This window comes from Gossypium arboreum, chromosome 12 (genome assembly GCF_025698485.1).
Source record: "Gossypium arboreum isolate Shixiya-1 chromosome 12, ASM2569848v2, whole genome shotgun sequence".
Taxonomy (NCBI): Eukaryota; Viridiplantae; Streptophyta; class Magnoliopsida; order Malvales; family Malvaceae; genus Gossypium; species Gossypium arboreum.
In genome coordinates, this window is record NC_069081.1 from 14,526,264 (window position 1) to 14,536,314 (window position 10,051).

General features: G+C 37.8%; 3 protein-coding genes and 1 non-coding gene across 7 annotated transcripts; 2 read left to right on the forward strand and 2 right to left on the reverse strand.

The window, feature by feature from the left end:
- Positions 1-387: 387 nt before the first annotated feature.
- Positions 388-2,746, forward strand: LOC108479228 (B-box zinc finger protein 19-like). The gene is made up of 5 exons (XM_017781696.2): positions 388-937; positions 1,448-1,544; positions 1,663-1,778; positions 1,874-2,092; positions 2,199-2,746. Exons 1-5 carry the CDS (start codon positions 845-847, stop codon positions 2,202-2,204), a joined length of 531 nt encoding a protein of 176 aa, XP_017637185.1. The 5' UTR covers positions 388-844; the 3' UTR covers positions 2,205-2,746.
- Positions 2,747-3,246: 500 nt separating this feature from the next.
- Positions 3,247-5,191, reverse strand: LOC108479225 (fructose-bisphosphate aldolase 1, chloroplastic-like). The gene is given in 10 exon segments (NM_001330045.1): positions 3,247-3,651; positions 3,654-3,656; positions 3,743-3,761; positions 3,763-3,780; positions 3,782-3,789; positions 3,792-4,012; positions 4,099-4,189; positions 4,354-4,463; positions 4,556-4,825; positions 4,947-5,191. Coding segments are annotated over 10 exon segments (1,185 nt in total). The 5' UTR covers positions 5,118-5,191; the 3' UTR covers positions 3,247-3,377.
- Positions 5,192-6,377: 1,186 nt separating this feature from the next.
- On the reverse strand, positions 6,378-9,141 carry LOC108479226 (protein CHAPERONE-LIKE PROTEIN OF POR1, chloroplastic). 4 transcript variants are annotated; one of them, XM_053022460.1, is made up of 5 exons: positions 9,007-9,141; positions 8,350-8,509; positions 8,168-8,268; positions 7,099-7,543; positions 6,378-6,766 (listed from the first exon to the last, which is right to left on the reverse strand). In XM_053022460.1, the coding sequence occupies exons 2-5, from the start codon at positions 8,493-8,495 to the stop codon at positions 6,610-6,612; spliced, it is 849 nt and encodes a 282-aa protein (XP_052878420.1). In that variant the 5' UTR covers positions 8,496-8,509; positions 9,007-9,141; the 3' UTR covers positions 6,378-6,609. The 4 variants fall into 4 exon arrangements, with proteins under 4 accessions (XP_052878420.1, XP_017637182.1, XP_052878419.1 ...); XM_017781693.2 differs by having other exon boundaries at positions 7,099-7,549; XM_053022459.1 differs by having other exon boundaries at positions 8,165-8,268.
- Positions 9,142-9,172: 31 nt separating this feature from the next.
- TRNAE-CUC (transfer RNA glutamic acid (anticodon CUC)) lies at positions 9,173-9,245 on the forward strand. The gene has a single exon. It is a non-coding gene; the product is annotated as a tRNA-Glu (tRNA).
- Positions 9,246-10,051: the final 806 nt, after the last annotated feature.

A 10,051-nucleotide genomic window follows, 5' to 3' on the forward strand; every position in this document is an offset into this window, starting at 1 on the left:
CTCTCAGATTATATTATTGAAAATGACAATTATAAAGTTGAAATAATTAATTTTCATAAAATATAGAAGACACATGAAAAATACATTTGTCATTAAAAAAAATCTAGATAGGATTAAATGGGATACAACCATCCAACCAAAGGATTTGGGAATTGTATAACAATCATAGAAACTAGATATGCTTCCTTACAAGGTATCATCAGCCAGACAGCCCACTTTATAAGAGAAGTTGTTTTGAGTGCTTTATGACAACTTAACAAAATTCCCTGCTCACACCACCATCTCACCATGGATGTATACACGTGGGAAGAAGAGGAAAAAACAGGGTCCCATTGCAGATACGTGAGTGGTGAGCAAGAGACGCGCTCAACCACTCAAAACTAATAAAAGCCAAGTCTTTCTTTGAAAACTTGTGGTGCTCATCTCATTAAGGGAGCAAAGCAAATACCCAAATCAATCAAACCAAACTTTAATAACACCTCCACTTCCAGCCCCTCCTCTCTCTCTCTATCATTATTTCATTTGTTGTCTTTGTTGCCATTTTATAGATTTCCTCTAATCTTTTCCTAATATTATAAAAGAAAAGAAAAACATATATTATTTTTTCTCCCTTATCACCAGTCCTAGTCTTTGCCTGCCATCATCATCATTATCACCAACCAACACCGACAACAGCGGCCTCTACTTATCATATTCATTTGATTATAAAACTGGCCTGTTTTCATTTGCTTTTTACTTGGGGTGGTTCTTTTGTTTCTGGGGTGTCTTATTATTATTTTGTGTAAAAGAGAGAGAGGAATAGTTTTGCTTGTGGATTAGGAGAGAATGAGAGTGAGAGAGAATTATGCGAATCCTTTGCGATGCTTGTGAAAGTGCTCCTGCTATTGTCTTCTGTGCTGCGGATGAAGCTGCTCTTTGCCGTCCCTGTGATGAAAAGGTTGGTTCTTTCTTCAATTGATTCTATTTTTCATGTAAATATACATCTGGGGGGGTGGGGGGGATGTCTGTTTTACCTGTTAATGGACCCCCCACCCCATGTGGGATTTTGTGGTCTGTTCTTCTTCTGTTTAGGAGGCAGGATTTTGACATGGTTGCATGAAAGTCCCATTGTTTATTTCTAGATACTTGACAGAATCTGGTTTTCCATTAAACCCAACTAAAGGTCCCTCTTTTCTTCTTCAAAATTGAGTCTTTTAAGCGCTTTCTTCTGTACTACTTACTTCTAGCATAAGCAAGCAACTGTTCAGATTATTCTTTCTATAAACTCTAGCTGGAATTGCAAATATTGATAAAAATATATTGCTATATCTTTTGATTTTATTCATCTCAAAAACCTCGTTTGCATTGTTACCAAAAGGATGCGTCTTCAAACTTGTTATGGATTAGATTTTCAATTCTTTCGTTGTTATAGATTGCAGGTGAAAATTTTAACCCTTGCTTTAAACAGGTCCACATGTGCAATAAACTTGCTAGCCGACATGTCCGGGTTGGTTTGGCAAATCCCAGTGATGTTCCTCGCTGTGACATATGTGAAAATGCACCTGGTATGCAGGTGTCTTTTTGTCTTTTCCTTTCATTATAGAGCTTTGTTGCTATATCAGCTCCATTAGAAGTTTCAAGTTTCTTAAACTTACGTTCATCATCTCTTGGCTACCAATGTAGCTTTCTTTTACTGCGAGATAGATGGAAGTTCCCTTTGTTTGCAATGTGATATGATTGTACATGTTGGAGGTAAAAGAACTCATGGAAGAAATCTTCTCTTAAGGCAGAGAGTAGAGGTTTGTTACTTAATCTCTGTAAAGAATTTGGGTCATATATTCTCTCCTGGAGTTTTAATGTGCCATTGGAATTTGATTTCTCGTCCTTTATATAGTTTCCAGGGGATAAACCTGCTCATATAGATGAGACCAGAAGAGGCCAAAATCATCCACCTAAAACACCTGTTCGAGAGAAGCAACAAAATCACAAGGTCTCTCCTGTTCATGGGGCAGATGCTGCTGCTGCTGCTGTTGGCCATCTCGAAACCGATACTAAAATGATAGATTTAAATATGAAGCCTCATCGAATACATGGGCAAGCCTCAAACAATCAGGTTAGAACTACTTTTAAACTATTTTCTATACCTATATAAACATGCTTATCTTTTTCTTTCACTGCATTTGAAACACATGGTGTAATTGTTCTTTCAACATGTTTAGGGGTAATATCTGCAATTATTTATTAAGGAGTGTGACTAAGAGGCTGTCTTGGTTGGAACTTGGAGGCCCTCTGCTTTTCATTTGCAATGGCGATGCGGTTGTTTCAATATCCGTGGAAAGATTCAAAGCTATGTATGAGGATTGTATGACTTCTCAATCAGATTGCAGAATCGGGCTGAGAGGATAGATATGGAAAATTCATAAAAGGGTGTTGGAGATCTTCATAAAGTTCATGAGGTCAAATGGAGGATGATAGAATTTAGAACAGAAAATGTTGTACCTTAAAGAATAATTGGCTTGTATTAACAAAGACTAAGATAATATTTTTGGAATTTCTCCTAAAGATAATGATTTCAGTGCTAGTTGCGTTGTTTTAGTTCTTGGAAGTACCGACAGTTTCATTGTTGACAAACATCTGCTTGGTTTTTAAGTCTAACTGAGAGATTTCATTGATGAATGGTACATTTGTGGATTCCATAATGTTATTAAACATTCTTGTAAAATTTGTTTTTTGTTTGACTTATAAAGCAAATAGGACTATTTGAGAATGCCTATGATTAATACTTGAGTAGTGCTATACTTGTATAGGAGGACGGTCCAAATAACCAAATCCTGATGCAAGTTATGTATGGAAAACATTACAGTTGTGGGATTCCCATTTCAGCCTACTGATAAGGATAAGGAGAAGCAGATGGAGCACTGATGATGACAAATGGTAGCAGAAGGGATGGAGGCTAACAATACATGTTGAAGCAACGTCTAGACATGTGAGACTCTTCGTACAGTTTGAAATAAGGGTATGGACAATTTCAGTATAACAGAATATCTTCTCACAGTAGCCAGGTTGGGCCTGAGTTATGTCATGTGAGCATTCTTCCTAAATATTCAAAACCTTGTCTGTATCTGATATGGGTGTTAATGCACTTGTCTTATTTCCCTGAGGATGAGCAAAGTTATGGTTGAAGTCACATTTTGCAGTTAGATTAGTATTCCACGTGCACGATCACAGAGCTCACATTAGTTTTTGTATGGATTGGTCTAATTCTTATGCTTTAACATAATTATTAAGAGGGAAAAATGGGGAAAACAAAGGCGTTTATAATGAAAGATCAGTGTTCTGCTCTTTCAATTAAATTTTCAGTGCAGGAAATTCATTGAGCTGTTGAAGATACAAACATGCTAATAGACATAACCCTTGACAAACATTCCTTGCTTGGCCTCCTCTGACTCTCCTTCGCCAGTGTACTTTCCGAGTTGAGCAAGAGAGTTGGCCTTTGCTCGGATGAGCAGCGCTTCCTGAGCATCCTTCACATTCTCAGGCCTGCCTCCCCACTTCTTCAGGCAAGTGTTTTGAAGGGCTCTTGCATATGAGAATGACACATGCCATGGGTTTGGAGCTTGGTTCATTGCATTCAAGTTCAAGGTAGCCTCAACTTCAGACTGCCCACCAGACAAAAACTGCCAAAAAAATGCAACCAAACAACCATTAGCTGCTAAGTTTCCTCTAGGCATGTTAAAGAACTTATATTATCGTAGCCAATTACCATGATTCCAGGGACAGCTGGAGGGATTCTTTGGCGGAGGAGGCTGAGGGTGTAATCAGCAACTTGTTGAGGAGTAGCCCTGTCCTTGCACTCCGCACCGGGAGTGACCATACTTGGCTTCAGGAGGATACCTTGAAACATCACATTGTTCTGTGCAAGATAGAAGAAAACCTCAGCCCATACCTTTTTGGCTACTTCGAAAGTCCTGTCAATTCCGTGATCACCATCAAGCAAGATCTCTGGCTCAACAATTGGAACCAATCCATTGTCCTGCATGACCAAACATCCAAAAGATTATCTAGTGCCAAAGAAAATGCAATTGAGACAGTACTGTGATAAAATTTAGTTCATCTTACCTGAGAGATGGCGGCATAGCGAGCAAGTCCCCAGGCTGCTTCCTTCACAGCAAGTTCGGTTGGTCCATTGGGAATGCTTACCACAGTACGCCTATAATAACATTTGGAAGCATACTAATAGCATAAACATAACGAATGAATGAGAATATATGTATGTAATCCTTATGTCACTTGTCTGTATGGATAACACAAGGGAAACGCTAACGGAAATCTGAAAAATTTTCGAACGGAGGGCCATATGAATAAAAACCTCACCATTTTGCAAAACGAGCTCCTTGTTGGTAGTATGCAGCTGAACGTGGAGCGAGGCCATCAAGACCTTGGCACCATGACTCGTTGTTTGAACCAGCCAGTGGAACAAGACCCTGTAGGGTTTATATTATCATGCTCCTAGTAACATATACAACTTAGAAATAAAAACCAGATGTTCCTCCATAAAATGGGACATGAGATTTACCTTGTCGACCTTGATACCAGGGACTATGTTCTGCTCAACAAGAACATCAACCATCTTCTTGCCATCAATTGTGGTTTGATAGAGGGTTTCCTCAAAGAGGATGGCACCTGAGATGTACTGACCAAGGCCAGGAGCTGAAACAAGCAACGTCCTGTAGGCTTGGCGGTTAGCCTCCGTGTTTTCTAGCCCGATTGAGGCCAAACGTTTCCCACAGGTAGCGTTGGACTCATCCATGGCCAAAATTCCACGGCCAGGAGAAGCAATAGCTTTCTACAAACATCCAACAATTAGTAAAATCATTGTTCTTTCTTTCAGCAAATGCTCAGTTTCTTAGTATTAGCATATATCTTGAGCAAATTGTGGAAGAGCTTAGAACTATATGAACACTTACAGCAGTCTTGACAAGCTCATCGGCATATGAGCTTGCACGCACAGTTAGTCCGGAGGGTGCAACAGGGTGGCACCTCACCACAGAAGTGGAAGGTTGGCGAAGGGTGTGACCCTTAACCCACTCAGACTTGTCTAAAACTGGTGAAGTCTTGAGGAGAGAAGCAGAGGCCATGGTTTTGCTTTTTCAGTGCTTTCTCTTATCTCTCAGCTCAAGCTTTTTTGACACAACGTTTAAGCTCCAATTCTCTAAATTATAGTTGCTAGCCCCTGCCAAGAGATATCTTGCATGAGGCTGTTATACATGGGCCAATCATCAACTGACATGATGGATGCTTACTTGGCAACTTGGTATGGCAGAGGTGTGGCTGATGTGATTGTGAGGTAGGGGTTTAAGACATACATATCTTGTGGAATTTGTGTCTTGAAATAAAAGGTTTAATTTTCTAAAATTTGTAAAACCAGGAAAATAAAAATGAAATCAATGCCAAAACCCTGATCTTTTTTGTAGCTGTTTGATTTTTGTTTGTTATTATTTTGAGTTTTTTTCTTTCTTAAAATCACCCAAAAGGCAAGATGCAGACAACCTACTAAAAGGGTTGTAAACACCTTTGGAATATTTATATTTTTCTTCTGATTAGCCAGCAAATTAACTTCCTGCTCGAAACCAATTTGATGCATTCATTATCTTTCAAATAAAGAAATCAAGTTGTAGAGTCTCCTGGTTACAAACATGCTGATGGGAAGTGAAGATGAACATAAATAAATGACAATAGTCTCAATGCTTGAAGCACCTCTTCTACATGCACCAAAAACACGTATAGTATAGTATAGTATTTCGAAGCAACAGGTGGCCAGGGACCACTAATTCTGCAGCCTTACGACAAGGTGCAAACTTGTCTGACAAGGACAGTTTTCAATCAATTCTCTAGCGATTGTAAGGGGAAGCGGTAAAGAATCAGTGGTAGCCTCATTGGTTACCTCAAGCTGCAGAAGTGAGCTAATGACCAAGCAATTCTCTTGTAGACATCATAGGCCCCATAATCTAAAGATCTGGCAACTGTATGCATATGGAAAATGCAACTAATAAAACAAATAAGCAGACACCATTGATTGTGGAGAAGAGAAAAGCTCCTCAAAGGACATCAAGGAGTCATTGTGGAACAGATTCAGACACCATGCAACTAAAAATCCTCAAAACACTTATGAACAATCCCACAGCTATTCTTAGCCGCTAAATCTCTGGGGCATCTTAGAGCTCAGGTTATTCAAGTAAAGCATATAAACTTCTGTCTAACCAATTCTCAACCCCACAAACAAATTCTCTGTTCATATAAAAAAAAAGAAAATCTAGAGAAAGATTCCATGGCAATTTAGAATCTTAGTCACAAAGATGGGAAAAGAACAAGAAGTAAAAGCATATAAGAAACCACAATTCAGAAAATCAACAACCTATCTTTACTTTGAACTGGTTTTACATTTTTTACCAGTCAACAAAAAAAAAATTATCCACAAACTATGCTTTAGTATCAATGCCCAAAGTAGAAATATGACACAGCTCTCATAAGCTAAAATAACATGATCAATGAGCTACTACCAAGAAAATCTTTGGTTATCCATTACTTCAAAATTGGGAGTTTATAATAAGAAAACCTGGTGCTTTAGCACTACTTAAGATATGTAGATGAAACCCAGAGTAGCACATAGGTTATCAATGATGTCAGCACTTCAAAACTCCTTGGGCCCTTAAGAATAGGAATAGGTGGAATCACTGATACCATCAAGAAGGTTCCCAGCAACCAGGAGAATATAAAAGCTCCAGCCCTGCAATGCAGCAACAAATTGATTACTAAAGCATGTTAACGGTCCAAAAATTTGGGGTTCAATAGCAAAGATGTTTGAGGAATGCGTTTAGAAGAGGCGAGACAACATGAAATGAAGCTGTTTGCTGTTTCCATAGATCATAGATGGAAGGATCTCTAAGGAACATTCATCTTCTTGACAAGTATTAAGCATTGATGTTAATCTCATAGCCGACTAAAAACAGTATTATGATGAGGGTTAAAGAGAAAAGAAGGAAGGACAAAATGCCTTGGAAAGAAATATCAAGGGTACCATGTTACATTTTAGGTTAACACCATAAAGTTATCACATACCCATAAAGTAGAGTTCGGATTTTGCTCTTCAACCTATCATGTATGAAATAGAAGGTAGCTATCAGTGATATAGCTACTTGCAGGGTTGGGCCTTCTTCAGTTGGGAATAGAACAGTGAGAACTCCAAGCACTATAAATGCTATGGATGTTTTTACAATGAACTTAGTGGCTGGAGTTTGGAATCTGCTTGTCACAGCCTGTACAACTCGGGATTGTTTGACTTCCCTGACCTTTTTCTTGATGTCAATTTTTGGGTTCTTCCTTTCATAGAACTTCTGCATAATTATTTTGTCATGGGCTGCTTCAATTGCATCCACACTTGGTTTGTGCCCCCCATATTTACTAATAAGGAAGTTCCGTGCTGCTTGAATTTCATCTTCTGAAGCCTCCCTGCTTATTCCTAGCCGTTTGTATGGGTCCCGAACATTAATTCTAGGAAACATAGCTGCTCCTGCAAAGGCAGTTATTGAATAAATTCCATAAGGTAAATACCTTTTAACAATAAATATCAAAGTTTAATAAAATGGGGTCAGCAACAATAAATCAGGAAAAAAGTACAATTCAGTGGAACAATTCTCCATAAGCAAAGAGCAATTTGTAGGCTCCTGGCAAACACACACATAAGAAGTATATCCAAGTTGATTAAGAAACCAACAATGTCAGGGTTAAACTACCTTCATGCTCAAAGAACAAAAGCTATGCGACAGCTGTGCTTACAGTATATCCGAATCACAAAGAAATTATTCAATCTTGAACTCAGAATCAGATATCACCGACTTATGAAAGGATATACACTTACTAAGATAATTTCCCCTCAATCATCGATCCAAAGAAACGATTAAATATACATCAATGCAAAATAGTTGCTAGTTTAAACTTTACACCATGTGCAACATCTCTTCAAGGCAGAAACTAGCAAGTAAAAAAGGTTTTTCAAATTGTTTCAACTTCCAACAAAAGGTTATTAACATAGCATGTGTACTTATTCAAAGCTAATCAAAACAATAAATCCAAAATGAAAAAAAGGAAAAAAAGAAAAAGGTTCAGTCCTTGTAATGAATATTACCACCTGATTCACTAGCCATATCGCCATAGGAAGCATCCATTGCACATTTGATCAGATGAGTTTTCTGCATCTTCCACCTTCTGAAAGAAACTGTCAACCTACTTCTGCACCATAATACAAAAAAATGATCATGGCATCACATAACCAAACCCAAAGTTTACTAGTTCATGTTACTAGAGCACTACCTTTCAAGATGAAGCTTGCCAAATTTCGCCTTAGGTTTGCTGGCAATTGGACTAGATGGAACTTGCCTGCACACCAACCCTTGATTGCAGTCAGATAGCCGAAGGCAACATCTTGAGGGACTGGCAATCAGTCCAGAGACACTCATTTTTATAGTACTCGCTGTTTTCCATGAAAAAAAGCCTCAATTAGCCACATTATATGGCAACTAGAATTGCATAAAAGATTAAAAACAAAAGTTAGAATGCCAGAATGCCTATTTTACATCCTCTGTAAAATTAAGCAGTATACTCCATTACATTGAATCTAATATGAATTCATTCATTCATCCTCCTTGACAACATCTAAAAGGAACATTTCGTTTCTTTTCCTACGACTCAATCAATAGTGTAGTTTGAAAATCCTTAAGAATATACAATCAAAACGCTAATCAGAGAAACGACCTATTATCAACTCAACTATACTTTAGCTAAAATCGCAGGAACGAAGGGCTAGAAAGCAATTAACTTTTCCACATCAATTGAGAACTAAAGGCCAAGGGCCGCATGAATGTAAGAATAATTCAACCCATGGCTCACAGATTATTCGGTGTTACACAGTAAGCATTCAGAAGCCGAAATCAAAGTGCTTGAGAAAGATATTGAGGAGAAAAAACATACCTTGTTGAGATGACTGAAAATACAAAGTCGGGTCGAGCTAGAAAGTGTTGTAATGGATAGGGAAGCAGAGTGTGAGAACCATGGGGAAACAACCTAAACCCTGGTTACCTGTTAAAATGACAAATAATTAATAAATATATAAAACAAAGGAATCTTACATCATCGATCCGTTGTAGTCTAGTTGGTTAGGATACTCGGCTCTCACCCGAGAGACCCGGGTTCGAGTCCCGGCAACGGAAATGTTTTGCTCATTTTGTTCTTTTTCCCCATTTTGCTTGCTTACTTTGTTACTGGTATGGGTTTTGTTACAGCTTGCTTACTATTATTTTTGCTTTTTTTGTTCTTTTGCTTGCTCACTTTGGTATGGGTTTTTGTTACTCATCATCCTATTGGATGTTTGATTGCTACTAAGATATAGAAATGGCTGAATTGTATTTCTCTTTTCGCCACACAAGAGTATGCGAAGATTTAAATTCTGCCACTCTGTCTGAGTAAAGGTAAGTAATTGGAAATAAGGCAGCAGGGAGGTCCTATGAATTAGTTTCAGAATTGCACTCTCTGCCACTTCTAACACAACAATAAACAAGAAAGATGCACCACACAATTCAAAGCCTCTAAGACACATGACCAAATCAAAAGTGGGCTCAAAACCTGCAATTTGTCTTTGTTTATCTATCCATGTTTTCTCTGCTTATTTTTCGAGTTTCCAGTCCCTATTCAGATGTTTCAAAAGAAAAAAAATTGTTTCATGTTTGCTTTAAGCATATTTGATATAACAATGAAACCAAAGATCCAAACCCGGACTTTTCCGGATTATTAATGTTATTATCATTCATAATTATAATATTAATATATATTTTGTACGAATCTCTAGATTGTATGAATTGAAGCAAAACTTGGTAATAGTTTGAGACAAGAAAAGAGGTAAAATTTTCATCATCATCTCAATTACAATTAAGGGTGAGTAAAACACGATTAGACTCAAAAAAATTTAAATTTCGAGTTATTTGAGTCAACTCGAATTTATTTTTCAAATTTCGAGTTT

Excerpts from the sequence above, each read along its gene's own strand:
- LOC108479228 (XM_017781696.2), top strand. The coding sequence starts at position 845 with ATGCGAATCCTTTGCGATGCTTGTGAAAGTGCTCCTGCTATTGTCTTC. Across the intron at positions 1,545-1,662 it reads CATATGTGAAAATGCACCTG|CTTTCTTTTACTGCGAGATA; the intron begins GTATGCAGGTGT and ends CTACCAATGTAG. Across the intron at positions 1,779-1,873 it reads TCTTAAGGCAGAGAGTAGAG|TTTCCAGGGGATAAACCTGC; the intron begins GTTTGTTACTTA and ends TCCTTTATATAG.
- LOC108479226 (XM_017781692.2), bottom strand. The coding sequence starts at position 8,495 with ATGAGTGTCTCTGGACTGATTGCCAGTCCCTCAAGATGTTGCCTTCGG. Across the intron at positions 8,269-8,349 it reads GGCAAGCTTCATCTTGAAAG|AAGTAGGTTGACAGTTTCTT; the intron begins GTAGTGCTCTAG and ends ATTATGGTGCAG. Across the intron at positions 6,767-7,098 it reads ATCCGAACTCTACTTTATGG|GGCTGGAGCTTTTATATTCT; the intron begins GTATGTGATAAC and ends GCTGCATTGCAG.